The following is a 16,179-nucleotide window of genomic DNA, read 5'->3' on the forward strand; positions in this document are numbered from 1 at the left end:
TGGTTTTTCAAACAACAAGACAGTTGCTAATTTCAGGATAAGAATACGCTGCAGATAATATTCTGAAAAAAAGAAAAAGCTCTATGAGTGTTTAAAATGTCTGTTTTTTGGTAGTGTTGGGAGGAAGGGCGAAGAGTTTAATGTGTCAAGGTTGTAAGAGGAAAGAAAACTTTATGGAATGTGAGAAGAAATATTTGTGAGATTTGGACAGATGCTGAAAGAAATTGAGTCTTAAGCACCACGCCCCAACAAATACACACACACATATAAATTCTTCATCAGAAAGAGACAGTAATTGGCATTTGGGGAGGAGTCAGCCAGGAGCCTCTGCCCACCCTCATTCTGGTAGGAGAGTTGCTAGGTTAATAGGAGCCATACAATAATATTGGGTTTTAGGGAAAGAAATGTATGGCCTTCAAAAATGGAACATTTCATAGAATTCTTGTTGTAAGTTTTCAACTGTTTGTCTTCTTCTTACAGCAAATCCAATTTGCTGATGACATGCAGGAGTTCACCAAATTCCCCACCAAGACAGGCCGGAGATCTTTGTCTCGCTCCATCTCCCAGTCCTCCACTGACAGCTACAGTTCAGGTAGGTACAAACTTCGAGTCCACTCTGATCTCTCTTCCCAGTTCCAAAGCCTTAAGCTAGTTCTCTACCCACTGCTCTTTACTTATCTAGAATCTGAAAGTTCCTCCTATCAGGACTTCCCATCTTTCTGCTGAACGCTGATAATTAGCAGTTGGGCAATTGGACATGTCCCCAACCAGGCTTGTAGCTGAGGAGGCTTTTGTCATCTGAGGACTCTCTTCCCCTGGCTGTCTCTGTGTGTGGTCTGTGGGCAGTGCCTGTTTGGTAGTATTGGGCCAGTTCCCATTCCCACGTTTCTCCGCCCACATCACAAATGGAGAAAATCAATTCTATCTTGGCTGACAGAACTGGCCTTGAAAAAGAGGTGTACTTTGGAAGCATAATTTCTCACTTTGTTGTTTAAGATATACACCACCACCTATCCTTTTCTTTCTTGGCTCCAAGACTGTTTAAGTGGTGACAATAAGAAGGAATATTTTGGCTCCTTTTATTCACTAGGTCATCCTTTATGTTGAAGTGTCCTCTTCTGTTCACCTCTGGAGTAGGAAAGGTTCAACTACTATAATGTGACTCCAGCTTGGTTTCTTTTTAGCTCTCCTCTCCTATCTTAACATAGGCTTTTTTTTAAGATTTTATTTATTTATTCATGAGAGACACAGAGAAAGACAGAGGGAGAAGCAGGCTCCATGCAGGGATCCCGATGTGGGACTTGATCCCGGGACTCCGGGATCAGGCCCTGGGCTGAAGGCAGACGTTCAACTGCTGAGCCACCCAGACATCCTTTTTTTTTTTTTTTTTTAATTTTGCCCTTCTCAACTTCAAAGTGAGTACTACTAGAAAGTTAATGTGGAAAAAAAGGATGTAGAATTTAGGATTTGAGTACTAGAGGAATAGACACTGGAAGATCCACAGGGGCCACTGATCTAACCTCCCCCCATTGTTCAAGTGAGGAAACATTGTTAAGAGATTAAGAGGCTTGCCCAAGGTCCTAGATTGCTGTTAGTTTTAGCAGAGATTTGCTGTCTCAGTAAGTGGCTTTGCCAGAATACTGTTTGTACAGTGTTATTAACATTAAGGACTGGGCTTGAGGGGAAAGGAATGTAAAACAACAAGTAAATGCATTTTAAAAAAAAGTGTCCTTTGCTCTGTGCCACTGATAACCCAGGGTAGATAAGATAGGCAAATAAGAGTAAATGGTGGTCTACAGGGTTAAGTATTGAAATAAATGAATATCCAGAGTCCCTGTGGGCATGTGTGCAAGAAAAGGTTCCCAAATATATTGGCTGTCATAAATGTGTCATGGAGTGACAGATACCAGAGTGGGGGTGATAAGCAGGCTGACTATAGCTAAAAGTGAATTGTGAAAAGCTGTTATAAGAGGAAGAAGGAAGGAGTGAGGGAAGAAAGCTTTAGTGAAGTCCTCAAAGATTTTGATGTCTGTGTATTAACAGGAGCCTATCAGAGCTTTTTTAAAAAAGCTTTGTGATCTAGTTAAATTGTCCCCATGGGAAAGAAACCTTGGAGAGTATTTGTGTTGGCTCTAGTGTGAGGAAGACAGCCAGGGAGACCTGATGCACGGGCAGAGACAGATCAAGAAATACTTGTCGATTCAGAGAGGAAGGAAGTGATTTGAGAGTCTCAGGGACTGATGATTATACGTCCTCCTGCATATGTCTAAAAGGACATTTTCAGCCTTTATATGAAGCTGCTTTTTTTACAGTTGAACATATTGAGTGATCTCAGGACTGGCAGAGCCAGAGCTACTCACCCACCTTTCAATTCGTTTCTTTCCATCTCTATTCCTTCAGCACAACCTTGTGTAAAATCCCTTGCAAGATTCTCTTAGCACTATCGTCCATATTAGTGGTTCTCAGAGTGTGTGGTCTTCAGAACAGCATCAACAGCACCTGGAGACTTGTTAGAAATGCTAGTTTTGGGGTCCCACCTGAGACCTACTGAGTGGGACTCTCTGGCGGTGGGGCCTGGCCATTTGCATTTTAACAGACCTTCCACATGATTCTGATGAATGCTTTAAATGCTTAAGTTTGAGAACAGGTATTCTCCAGAAATGGTGTTCCTTCCATGCCCTAAAGTATTCTTCCATTTTGGCCATGTCTGGTTCCAGTCCAGGTTGGGACCAAGCACCCTTGTTACCTGGGATCCCTCAATGCAGTGCAGGAGTGGGATCAGTAGCTTCCCATTACAGGCACTGATGGCACAGCATCATCAGGGTGGATGAAGGGGCCCCAACACTGAAAGATCCACAACAATTTCATTCATCTGTTAGACTCTGAAGTAGTAGAGCTGAGCGTGATATAAAAGGCAACTCCAATTCTGAGTTTGCTTAACTTAAATGAGAGTCTTTTGGGGGAGGGCGGTTTGTGGAGTTGGGGCCATTGAGGTTTTTCTATCCTTGTTTCTTTCTCTCCTGGCTCTAGCTGCATCATACACAGATAGCTCTGATGATGAGGTTTCCCCCCGAGAGAAACAGCAAACCAACTCCAAGGGCAGCAGCAATTTCTGTGTGAAGAACATCAAGCAGGCAGAATTTGGACGCCGGGAGATTGAGATTGCAGAGCAAGGTAAAGAAAGGGAGAGGGTGGGGGCCAGAATCAACCCACTTGTTGCTAGTCATCAGGATCCACAGACAACTTCACACTTGAAAGCTAACTTGAAAGTCACCTTGGACAATTCAGTATTCTAGACTCTTGTATGAGCAGATCTCTGTGTGTGCAGCTCGAGCCTCAGGGTACTTGTTCTTGGTCTCCTTGCTTCCTGTTCTCTGCACGTAGTGATTACACAAAATAGTTTCTGTTTTCCTCCCCCATGACACCATATTCGGAGAGCTCCTTATAGAGTTAGCGAGTCCCGGACCACTATGTGGTGGTTAGTTCTGCAGGATCCTACCATAGCTGCCAACCTCAGGGACCCACATTTCCCAGAAGCAGAAAATGTGGGAGGGTTTTCAGCTAAGGATGTGGTGACCTAGGGTCTCGCTGGTCTTTGGTCCCAAGCACCCTCTGCTGGAGCAAGAGTAAAAGTGACTGGCAGTTAAATCTTGATTTCCCCACCCTCTCTACTCCAAACAAGGTCTCTTTACTCTTGTGGCTTTCACACTGAAGGCATGCTCTGTACTGGGAGGAAGTACAGAAACCCAACAGACCAGCACAATGGGGTTAGGCAGCAAGTGCTCTTCTGCTGAGGGTGAAGTCTCCCTTCCTGGTTTGATGATTATATATAGGAGACCATTAGCCAATGCCATAACCACTTCCCTCTCCTCCCAAGTGAATGATGAGACTTCCCCTCCATTTTGACGAGATTTGAGAATTTACTTCATTCTCCATTCAGTCCTCTGTGTAGAAATCTAAAACGGTGGAGGAAGCAAGAAATTTCCAAGCGGTTGGATGGCAACTCCCCAACTGTCTGTCTGCTGTTGAAGCTGCCAGTCATGGAAATTTGCTTAGAGTTTTTCATCCGAATCTTTGATATCTCTACAGATGCAGACCACCCCTAGATGTTGCTGGGGCAGGAATTGATAATATTGCTAGTGCAGACCTAGCTCAAATCCTCTGTTCTTTCACAGACATGTCTGCTCTGATTTCACTCAGGAAACGTGCTCAGGGGGAGAAGCCCTTGGCTGGTGCTAAAATAGTGGGCTGTACACACATCACAGCCCAGACAGCGGTGAGTTTGTGGGGAGGAAAAAGAGGGACTTCTGATGAGGGGGAAGAAAGAAACTTTTTTTTACTTGCTTTTCCTTCCCTAGCTATCCAATTTCCAAATGCTTACGACTATTATGTGGGACCCCCTGTTACCCAGTAATGGGGTTTTCTACTCTGTGTGCACAGGTATAACCTATGTTTAACAAACTTGACTCAAGGAAATCTAGATCTGCAAAAATGTAATTGACTATCATGAAAATGTTCAGACTTTAGGACACATCTGTTGGGTAAAGTTAGATACCAGTATTCTGGGGATCCCTGGGTGGCGCAGCGGTTTGGCGCCCGCCTTTGGTCCAAGGCACGATCCTGGAGACCTGGGATCGAATCCCACGTCGGGCTTCCGGTGCATGGAGCCTGCTTCTCCCTCTGCCTATGTCTCTGCCTCTCTTTCTCTCTCTGTGTGACTAGAATAAAAAAAAAAAAAAAGATACCAGTATTCTATTTCACTGGCCCCACATTGTGACTTCCGGCGCACCACTGGTCGCTACAGAGTTGCTGGGTCTTGTCCTCTTACATGTGCGCTTCTGTCTGGCCCTCCTCTTTCTCACCCTGTCTTCCTCTGTTATCTACGTAGGTGTTGATTGAGACACTCTGTGCCCTGGGGGCTCAGTGCCGCTGGTCTGCTTGCAACATCTACTCTACTCAGAATGAAGTGGCTGCGGCACTGGCTGAGGCTGGTAAGTTTAGCTTGTTTTCACCAATTCTGCCTCAGAATAATTATCTAAGTAGATTATTTTTTTAAATATTTTATTTATTTATTCATGAGAGACAGAAAGAGAGAGAGAGAGAGAGAGAGAGAGAGGCAGAGACACAGGCAGAGGGAGAAGCAGGCTCCACACAGGGAGCCTGATGCGGGACTCGATCCTGGGACTCCAAGATCATGCTCTGGGCTGAAGGCAGGCACTAAACCGCTGAGCCACCCAGGGATCCCCTAAGTAGATTATATACACACCAAAATTGTCTTCGGGGATCCCTGGGTGGCTCAGTGGTTGAGCGTCTGCCTTCAGTCCAGGGTGTGATCCTGGAGTCCTGGGATCGAGTCCCACGTCGGGCTCCCTTCATGGGGCCTGTTTCTCCCTCTGCCTATGTCTCTGCCTCTCTCTGTGTCTCTCATGAATGAATAAATAAAAATTTCTAAAAAAAAAAAAAAAATTGTCTTCATGGTTATATGTACGTCTAAGGGCTATAAAACCTAGAGGGTAATAAGAATATCACCAGGAAGAAAATGGGTAATAAACTGAAGGTCCATATCCCTGATGAAATATATGGCCATTAAAAATGACCTTTGAAAAGAATCTTAATTACGTGGGAGATGCTAATTCTAATGGTTAAGTGAACAAGGAAGAGTATCAGACTATATGAGGTACATGAGTTCAGCTGGTCTTTTTTTCACCAAAGGCTCATCACTTTTGAGGGACCACAAGTAAGAAGTGCCTTCTGTATTAGCAGTTTGGTTAGATAAGGTGGTGGTCAATACTGCACTGAAAATATATGGACCACTTGTAAGTTCAGTTTAGCTTACAATTTTTATTGTAAAAATGTTCATAAGAAAATCACCATGAAGTTTCTTGAAGGACTTATCATCTCCCTGGGATCCTCAGAGAGCAACTGTATAACTTTTATTTTTCTTGTTGTTCTTTTCTGGTGCTCATTGCAGAAAATGTAGGGGTTTTCAAAATAATAATAATCCTACACAGGAATAATATTTTTTTAAAGATTTTATTTATTTATTTATGAAAGACACAGAGAGAGAGGCAGGGACCCAGGCAGAGGGAGAAGCAGGCTCTTCACAGGGAGTCGGATGAGGGACTTGATCCTGGACCCCGGGATCACGACCTGAGCTGAAGGCAGACACTCAACCACTGAGCCACCCAGGGATCCCCACAGGGATAATATTTGATGCATTTTTCCTTTTTTCTCTTCATGTTTTACAGAGATGAGATAAATCTCTGTATACTTTTATAACATTTTCAGAAGTAGTTTTCCATTTCACTGAAAACTTTTTGAAAGCATCATTTATAATAATCATATGGCCACGTGATTTTACTTCACCGTTTTACTCATGTTGAACATTTAGGTTTCAAGATTCTTAGTAATATAAATAATGTTCTAATGAGCAACTTTATTTTAATTCCCATTTCCTTTTATCTCCTTAGGTTAGAGTTCCAAGTATAAAATTGGCCAAAGAGGGCAGCCCGGGTGGCTCAGTGGTTTAGCGCCGCCTTCAGCCCAGGGCCTGATCCTGGAGACCCAGGATCGAGTCCCATGTCGGGCTCCCTGCATGGAGCCTGCTTCTCCCTCTGCCTGTGTCCCTCTCTCCCTCTCTCTCTCTCTCTCTCTCATGAATAAATAAAATCTTTAAAAAAAAATAAAATTGGCCAAAGAGAATCACATTTTAAGGTTCCAAAAATGTCTTAAATTTGTTATTGATTGGAGAAATCAGCTGATTTGTTTCCATCCCTACAGGAGTTGCAGTGTTTGCTTGGAAGGGCGAGTCTGAAGATGACTTCTGGTGGTGTATTGACCGCTGTGTGAACATGGATGGTTGGCAAGCTAACATGGTAATGATGTATATTCATCCTACAATTTGACCATAGATTTGTTTCCTTTTTTCCCTCAAAGCATGGTTCCCTAAATATGTTTTGGTTGTGTTCTAATACACTTAACTTTGTTGCCAAAGTGTTGAACTTGATACCTATTCAGAATGGGTCTGAATACTGAATGGAAAGGTGGGGGAAGGGTAAGACGAAAGTGAACAGGTTGGCTCAAACACAGCAGAGTGAAATAGAAGTAATGTGGTACCTCTTTGCAGTGGAATTCTGGTTTCTTTCCTTCCTGCCCCAGCTCTCCTTTTGCATTCCACAGAGCCATAGATTACAAGACTCTAGACTAAAACGAGTCTGTGATTAGCCTAATACTCTTCACTATAGCCAAGAACAAACTTAGGAATCCTTTTAACCATTCTACACCAACAAATTTGACTGTGTTTCCATTGTCTAAACCTGCTCTAAGGAGATCTGAGGAGTGCTCTTCCAAAACATACAGGGCTCTCTTATTAGTACAGAAAGTGGGTTCAAAGTTCCCCCCAGCTCTAGCAGCCTGAATGCCCATAGAAGTCTTCTGGCTGTTCTATAGATCCTGGATGATGGGGGAGACTTAACCCACTGGGTTTATAAGAAGTATCCAAACGTGTTTAAGAAGATCCGAGGCATTGTGGAAGAGAGCGTGACTGGTGTTCACAGGTAACAGATTCTGGAGTAGCTGCCCTTGGGTCCTTGCCTCAGCAAACTCTCCTGGTCTCCATTAGGCCCGAGGGCTGTGTTTCAGACTTATAACTAAATGGGAGGATCTTCATTAGATAAAACTCCATTTTTACTTCTGAAGAATCCAGGAGATCCTAAAAGGAAGTGACCTCAGGCTCTAGTTCACACATTTTTCTTTCCCACTTATTCCACTGTGAGTCTCAACCAGTGTTGGGAGGTGTAGGGAATGGATATATCTGGAAAAACTGTATTCAATATGTATTATAATTTTATATTTGAAATACGAAAAAAAATCCTATTGTAAAACTATACTTATACCCACTACAAAAAGTAAAATTTGGCAAAATATTCTTGGCTTGTTGGAAAACCTCAAAGATATATCTCCGAAAAAGTGTTTCTCAGTTGGGGGCACATTGCACATGCTTGCACACGCACACATAGGGAACCAAAGCAGAGTCACTGATAATCTTTGTTTATCAGAAGTAGGCATGTTTTTGTTTAATTGAGAAAATGCTGGTCTAAGGAAATACTTCCCCTTTTATGGAAGAGAAGTGAATTTCTTCAGTTGAAAGGGTTTTTTTTTTTTTTTTTTTTTTTCCCTTCCAAGAAAAAGGGCGGGGGCAAAAGGGGAGAGAAAATGAAAAGAGGTGAGGGATGACAAGGAAATGCTCTTCTTTACTAATATCCTTGGGCAGTAAATACAGCTTGGGAGGTCAGCATGGCACTCGAAGAGAATTAGGCAGACTTTGTCATGTATTATGTTTTACCAGCTAACTTTGGTTTGTTTGTTTTTGTGGCTTCTTCTCCCTTTAGGCTGTATCAGCTCTCCAAAGCTGGGAAGCTCTGTGTTCCGGCCATGAATGTTAATGACTCTGTTACCAAACAGAAGTTTGATAACTTGTACTGCTGCCGAGAGTCCATTTTGGATGGGTAGGTTGAAATGTAGAGATATTCAAACTTAGAGGGGACAGGTTTGGGTTGGGTTGCAGTGTTAGTCTGATACCACTCCAGTCTTGTCCCGTGGTCTTCCTTTGGCATTAAAGGTTTGTTAGAGGGGTCCATTTCATTCTATGCCCAGCCAGCTTCCAGCTGGAGTTCTCCTGGGGCATTGCCTCACGCTTTTACTTTTGTGCAAAGGGACTGTGTTTGGGCTAATAATGTTTAAGTTGAGCCCTTATCTGTTTTCCACAGCCTGAAGAGGACCACAGATGTGATGTTTGGTGGGAAACAAGTGGTGGTGTGTGGCTATGGTGAGGTAAATAGTTGGGCCTCAGTGTGTCTTTTCATAGACTTACTAGAAATGTTGAGTGAAGGAGATTTGTGCCATCAGTGTGGTCACTGATATGGGGTTAAAATATACTTTGAGATAGTTATTGCAATAGCAAAAGTGCTTTATTCAGACTTATCAATACAGACATATAGATCAACTGAATTTTCAGATCTCACCACACTGTTTTATGGATTGGCATGTTGGCATCATCCGCCCCTCCCCCCATGATAAGTTACCTTTTATGAGACTTACTTTAAGTGAATATGTAGCATTTTAGCTGCACAAGTGACCTGGTATTGGGAGTGAAGGGTGGGATGCGAAAGTGGTATATAGATGATTCTCTCTAAACTAGAGTAGGTAAAGGAGATTTTATTGTCATCCATGACCCATGGAGTCTCTTGAGCTACTGGGCTATCCTGAGTTAGATGCATCTCAAAGGAGAGTTAATTAGGTTTTTCTGGAATAAGCTATGAGAGGTTACAATTGCTCTTCCTTGGTCTTGCTTTCCTAATGGTAACACTTATTTTATCTCCAGATTTCTTTTACTATCCCAAGCCCCGCCCTTGATATAAAATATGAATGTCCACTAAGTCCCCTTTCTAAGGGTCACAGCATAACCTGGATCTGTTTATGCTCTGCTTGGATTGGAGCATCCCTGCCAGGGCTCACTAGATAATTGGTGATTTCAGGGAGGTTATTCCCACCTCTCAAAGGGCCTACCTGCCCCAGTACCCATGCCTTAATGGACCTGACACCCCTACTTCTTTCTTATGCCATGCAGGTAGGAAAGGGCTGCTGTGCTGCTCTCAAGGCCCTTGGAGCAATTGTCTACATCACAGAAATTGACCCAATCTGTGCTCTGCAGGCTTGGTAAGAACAGAGTGGTAATACCATTAGATTCATCCCTGGTACTTTGTTGTTTCTGAGAGTTATTGATTATATTAACCATTCCTTGCAGAAATCTCTCAAAGGAAGAGAAAACTAGGAGGATGGCTCTGTTCCCTCCATTTTAACCCCAGGGCACTCCTAGAGCTTCCTGGCATTTTCCCTTCCTGAACAGAATCTCAGGGAATATGAAGAGGCCAGTGTGAAGTTTAGCACAGCTTGTCCCTTAGCCTTGTGAGGTGCACTGGACCTGACTTCAGAAGGGAATTTAGCAGTCTCATTTTGTGACCAGCTTCTATCCCACTGCCCCCTTGCTTTGCTCATCGTGTTCCTTCCTTTTCTTCCAGCATGGATGGGTTCAGGGTGGTAAAGCTAAATGAAGTCATCCGGCAAGTTGATGTCGTAATAACTTGCACGGGTAAGTATCAGTGCTTTAGTGTATGTGGAGGATTGGCCACTCTGAGGCCAAATCTTGAATGTGGTCTGCCTTTCACATAAAGTAGGTGAGACCTGGGCTCAGTGTAAAAGTCTCAGAACCAGAATAAGCTTTCAGAACCTTAACATGTTTTCCAGACCTAAGAGCCTTTTTCCCTGATGGCTATTTATACTGTTTAATCCTCAAACCAAATTACTGAGTCTACAGAGCTGTCACACAGTGTACACTTTCTTACAAAGGATACATGCCCTTGAATGCAGCAGACTTCTTTCCCATGCTCTAACTGGAAGCCAGTTGGTACCTTTGTTCCCCAGCATCTTTCTTTGGCTACTCTCCTTTACTCTTAGGAAATAAGAATGTAGTGACACGGGAGCATTTGGACCGCATGAAAAACAGTTGTATCGTATGCAATATGGGCCACTCCAACACGGAAATTGATGTGGTAAGGTTTCTCTCATTCATTTACTGCAAGGGCTCTTCTCCCTCTCTTCCATTATGACCACAAGTCAACTGTGCTGTCTTCCTTTCAGACCAGCCTGCGCACTCCAGAGCTGACATGGGAGCGAGTACGTTCTCAGGTGGACCACGTCATCTGGCCAGATGGCAAACGCGTCGTCCTCCTGGCAGAGGTACACACGCAGGAGGGCTTTGGCAGTGTAGCACCAGCAGTGTAATTAGATCCATGGCAGAGTCAGGGAGATGGGGAAAAAAGTATTAGGTCCCTGTCTCCCTCAACTCTGTCTTTGGATAGTGATATTTCTTAAATTTTTTGGTCCTTAAGATAGAACCACTCAAGAGGAAAAAAAAAAAACAAACAAACTACCTTTTACCATGTAACATACTGTTTCCTGACCACAGCGGATTCTTCAGCTTTTCATATTCAGATGGACTTACAGAAAAATAAGATAAAACCTAGAGTCCCAATCTGGAACTGTAATTCTTTCTCTACCAACTGACTGCTGTCCTGCATTTGCTTAACTTGTATGACACTGGAATCTGAGAGGGGGAGCACAATTCATCCCAGGCCTCTCTTACCTTTTCAGGGTCGTCTGCTCAATCTGAGCTGCTCCACAGTTCCCACCTTTGTCCTGTCCATCACAGCTACAACACAGGTACGTGACCCAATGCCGCCTTCTCCCACCCTGAGATTAATGGAACTGGGCCTGGGTCACAGTTCAATGAGTGTGTGCCCTGCTATGTTCTTTTCAACCTGTTTCAGGTCACAGGTGGTCAAGATAAGCTTGCTTTTTTTTTTTTTTTTTTTTTTAAGTTTTATTTATTTATTCACGAGAGACAGAGAGGCAGAAACATTGGCAGAGGGAGAAGCAGGCTCCCTGTGGGGAGCCAGATGTGGGACTCAATCCCAGGACCCCGAGATCATGCCCTCAGCCGAAGGAAGACACTCAAGCATTGAGCCACCCAGGTGCCCCACAATAGGCTTTCTCAAGTATAGAAGAGTCATCAGGCAGGCAGTCAGTGTTTGTGTCCTTTTGAGATGGCTATGTTAGTTGAGAATGTAGTGTTGCAGTTTAGTTGTATTTAGTCTGTTTTATTAGGAACCAAACAAAGACAGCAGATCCTCTTACGATGCATGGTGGTGTTTATTGCAGGGCAAGTCCTGGGTAGTACTACCATGGTATATCACTGTAGTACTTACCCCAAGACCCTGTTATATCTAGTTTTATTTTCATGTCCCTAAGAAGTGTTTTTGTGTCTTCTGACCCTCTTTTTCCCAATCTAGGCTTTGGCACTGATAGAACTCTATAATGCACCTGAGGGACGATACAAACAAGATGTATACCTGCTTCCTAAGAAAATGGGTGAGTGAGAAACAGTAGGAACCTGTATTGATTCCCCAGACTTTTGCATGGTTTAGTAAAATGATTATCATTGAAATTATTGGATTTAGAGTCAGAGTTCTAATCCACATCCTAGCATTTCATAGTTTCTGAACCTCAGGACAAGCTCTAATCTCCACAAGCTTCAGTTTCTTGAACTTCAGTTTCTTTATCAATAAAGTAAGAATGATATTTATATACACTGCAAAATTATAGTAAGAATTAACAGCTAATGAGTAAAAGTGCTTAGCACAATGGTTTAGGGTAGGTGCTCTTATTCTAAGTAGCCTCATGGAGTTCAGCAAACTTCCCACCACCAGTGACTACAGCCTGCAACCAAGATGAAAGAAACAGAAACAAATCTTGGTTTTATCATCCATCCTCTGTAAATATGCAACCTCCTGATACTCCAGGAGACAGCTGTGTTGTGTTCATGTGGCATAATACATCATCTCTGATTCTTTCCCTTCTTGAATAGTGGTACCCACCTCCCATCTATGATTGGTCAGCCCCGACCCCTTAATTAATTAGCTGAAAGACTTCTCCTTCTCATCTCCTCCAGTGGCTTTCCTCATATTTTTTTTTCCTTTAATTCATATTTATAAAAGTAAAGCCTGGGAAGTTTATCTATGGAAGAGTAATAAATTTGCACCAGCTGCCTTAGAAATCCATGATCCTAAGATTTGAGGCCTTTATGGATGTTATTCTAAATAAACCTTAATTTGACACAGAGGTCTTTTGAACTGCTGGTATCTATTTTGTTTCATAGTTTGATTGTAATTCAGTTAAGGAAGTTGTTGCAGGAAGGTGAGAGTATTACATAGCATGTTTACCTTGGGTAAAGCCAAAAACTTTGCCAGAGAAGGATGAGGAGGTAAGAGTCCACCCCATTTTGTCACGCTGACAAATGGCTTTCTTAAATGCATTCTGGATGTACAGAGAAAAGTTCCTGCCAGAAAGGCAACTTTGAGGGTTCTTTAAGCAAATACTTTGAGTTACAGATACTTTCAGAGTTACTCTATTCCTGTCCTCTTCAAAGAGCTTCGGATGAAAACAGGAGGAGGTTATGCCCTGGGAGGTAGATTAAAGTAAGAGTCTGCTCCCCTGCCACTGTGTTCTTCCTAGATGAGTACGTTGCCAGCTTGCACCTGCCATCATTTGATGCCCACCTGACAGAGCTGACAGATGACCAAGCAAAGTATCTGGGACTCAACAAAAATGGGCCATTCAAACCCAATTATTACAGGTAACTTGGGGAAAACAAGTGAGAAGCTCTTTTACCTAATATTAAACCAAGCATGCTAGCCAGCTTTCATAAGTGCTGTGGCTGATTTGAAGAGTATGAGAACTCTGCTCCAGACTAACAAGGTAGGCAGAGAAGTTGTAGTAGATGTTAGAGGAGTAAGGGTTTTCTAGAATTTTGAAGCTTGGGCCTCACCTCCAGAGATTGTAATACAGTTGGTCTAGCATGGGGCCTGGTGTTATTTTTTTAAAAGCTCCCTAGATAGTCAGGGTTGAAAGCTACTGGCTTATATTATCAGGGAGCAGGAAATGAAACCAGAGATGGCATTGTCAGAAGCCCTGTGGAAGCACAGGGAAGAAGAATCCATGGGGAATGGGTGTAGGGATCCCCAGCCGGGACCAGGGAGGGACCCTGGGGAGTGTCCTCTCTTTCTGATTTTTCCCTTGGCTCTCTCATGAGCCAAGTGCTAACCAACCAGTCTCTTTCTTTACAGATACTAATGGACCATATTATCAAGGACCAGTCCACATGAACCACACGACTCTTAAATCTTTTTTAAGATAACTTTTATTTTCTTCTTATTCCTTTCCTGTTGATTTTTTTCTATAATAATTTCATTTTTGTTTTTTTCATCTCATTGTCCCAAGTTCTGCAGACCACACAGGAACTTGCTTCATGGCTCTTTAGATGAAACTGAGGTTCAAGGTTCCTCACCCTAGTCACTAAAGAAGGATTTTACTCTCCCGGCCCAGAAAGGTGATTCTTTCTTTCCCATTTCTGGAGACTTTAGTCTTAATTGGGTACCTTATTAAGAGGAAGTGCTAAGGTACCTTCTGTGTTGAACAATCTGCAATGTCTAAATTGCCTTAAAAGAGCCCATTTCTTAGCTGCTGAAATCAGTGCTCTTTCACTTCATCAGAGGAGCAGGGATGGTACCCACCAGCCAGGTAGGTTAGATGTTAGGTGACGCACGTTCATTTCCCCAGGTGTTCCAAGGCCTGTTTCCTGTGTGAAGGTGGTGTGTCTGGTTCAGAGATGAGTATTGTTCAGATCCAGTTGGTCCACTTGGATTTAGTACAGCCCTTCCTCCACCCCCACCAGACCTTCTCATTTTTCAGGTCTTTAACCAGACTGCAGTCTATGAAGTTGAATTTTGTCCCCTAGCATCAATTTCCATCGTACAAAAAAAGAAAAAAAAAGTAAGAAAAATGTTTAGCGTTAACACTGAGGAACTGCTGGGTGATTAGTTGTTCACCAGTTTCTCCTTTGAACCTTCGGAGCTGAGCGTGCAGAGTTGAGTCTGCAGAATGCTGGCCTCCACCTCTGCGAAGTCCCTCTGTCTCTAGCCCGTAGTCTTATAGCATCAGTGAACTGGGGCCCCATACAGCTTGTGCTGAAGGCGAATTTCTTGAGCCATCGCTCAGCCTGAAACGCTGAGCTCTATCTTTAGGATTTATCCTTTAAGAGTAAATTTCTGGTCAGCTGTGCTTCTGCAACCTAAAATATTTAAAAGGAGGTAGATGTGGATGGGAGAAGGATAAATTGGGCCAGGGTGAGGGAAACGTAGTTCCGTGTAACTGGTCCGGGACTTGAGGCCCCTGCATAACGTTAGTGTTGCAGAAGTGGTGATCGACGCATGTCACAAAAAGTTTATGAACCAAGATCTTAAAGAGCAGTTTGTGCACAGAGAGGGTAATCAGTGTGTCCTGGCTCATGCTCAGAAAGAATCCCTCGAGAGGCCCTCAGAGATTGGAGAGGTGTATTCCCATGCCATGCACCCGGCTTACCAGCATCTCTGCATGGTCCGATGAGCTTTATGCTCATGAGCTTTATATAATTATCCAGGATTCAAAACCTTCAACTTGTTCTAGCTGATGATCCTTCCAAGTTGGGTCAGGCATTAGTGCTAGGTACGAACAATGTTCATTTCTCTGTTGCCATTGATCAGAGACAGACATTAAAAACAGTCATATAAGAAAGGAAAGCTTTCACTCTGCAGCCTTCTAGCAGAGTTTTGCCAAAACGTTTTTCCTTTTCCTCTCCTGGTTCTCCACTACCCAGGCCCTTCCCACTCCTTTTCAGTGTGACCATGCTTTCTTCTCTGTAGATGTTAACGGCCCAAGCCCTTTTTCCCAGGGCATTGAACCAGCCAATCAGAACACCCCATCCTTGAGGGGCAGTAACCTGGCCAATAGTGGTATCCATCGCATCAGCTCTGCTGGAGGCAAGGGGCCTAGGTCCTGCTGCCCTGTGGCCTGCCCCCTGCTCCCAATCTTTTATTGTGTCCATAGGAATAATAGGTAAGGGCTCCATCTCTGTCAAGCCATGTAACAAAGGACACTGTGGGAAAATCTCTGGCATCAGAGGGAGCGTGTGGAGAGCAACTCGGGAGGAACAAGTTTATTTTGTATTGAATGATTTTTAATGAATGCAATATTAATCCTTGCAGATGAGCAATAATCATTAAAGTCAATTAAAATGATAAGACCTTATTGGGATTGTGTGTCATTCTTGTTTAGACTTGTCATTAGAACTTCTTTTCTGGGGTGGGATGGGTCAGAGGCCAGTCAGCAGTCTCTAACAGAGATTAGCTGAGGACCTAATATGGAGAGGAGCAAGCTGGATGCAAAGTTCTTTGGGAATATCTTAAGTTGTGTTTGCCTGCTCTGTGCCAAAGCACTTGCATTTGAAACTCCTTCAAGAGTCAAATCTGCAAGGTGCCTGACTGGCTTGGTCGGTGGAGCATGCAATTCTTGATCTCGGGGTTGTGAGTTCGAGCTCTATGTTGGATGTGGCCAGGACTTAATAATAAAATCTCAAAAAAAAAGAAATGTTCAAATTTCAGGGCTCCTCGCTTGCATCGCCCCCCTTCTAGACCTATACCTAATTCTTTTCCTTAAAAAATGTCTTTAAGGCATCTGGTTGGCTCA

At 43.3% G+C, this 16,179-nt stretch overlaps 1 protein-coding gene across 3 annotated transcripts in view; it reads left to right on the plus strand.

Moving 5' to 3' along the window:
- AHCYL1 (adenosylhomocysteinase like 1) overlaps positions 1-15,741 on the plus strand; it is a 38,995-nt gene extending 23,254 nt beyond the window's left edge. For 2 of the 3 annotated variants that reach the window (XM_077905796.1, XM_077905797.1), the window contains exons 2-17: positions 481-592; positions 3,031-3,174; positions 4,176-4,276; positions 4,889-4,991; positions 6,781-6,875; positions 7,450-7,556; positions 8,391-8,507; positions 8,769-8,832; positions 9,629-9,717; positions 10,080-10,150; positions 10,516-10,610; positions 10,699-10,797; positions 11,212-11,280; positions 11,910-11,988; positions 13,132-13,252; positions 13,743-15,741. In XM_077905796.1, coding sequence (XP_077761922.1) covers positions 481-592; positions 3,031-3,174; positions 4,176-4,276; positions 4,889-4,991; positions 6,781-6,875; positions 7,450-7,556; positions 8,391-8,507; positions 8,769-8,832; positions 9,629-9,717; positions 10,080-10,150; positions 10,516-10,610; positions 10,699-10,797; positions 11,212-11,280; positions 11,910-11,988; positions 13,132-13,252; positions 13,743-13,749 — 1,473 coding nt within the window. In that variant the 3' untranslated portion in view covers positions 13,750-15,741. Of the gene's footprint in view, positions 1-480; positions 593-3,030; positions 3,175-4,175; positions 4,277-4,888; positions 4,992-6,780; positions 6,876-7,449; positions 7,557-8,390; positions 8,508-8,768; positions 8,833-9,628; positions 9,718-10,079; positions 10,151-10,515; positions 10,611-10,698; positions 10,798-11,211; positions 11,281-11,909; positions 11,989-13,131; positions 13,257-13,742 lie in introns of those variants that run through there. The other variant, XM_077905798.1, reaches the window with a different exon arrangement.
- Positions 15,742-16,179: the final 438 nt, after the last annotated feature.

Source organism: Canis aureus, chromosome 8 (assembly GCF_053574225.1).
Source record: "Canis aureus isolate CA01 chromosome 8, VMU_Caureus_v.1.0, whole genome shotgun sequence".
NCBI classification, from domain to species: Eukaryota; Metazoa; Chordata; class Mammalia; order Carnivora; family Canidae; genus Canis; species Canis aureus.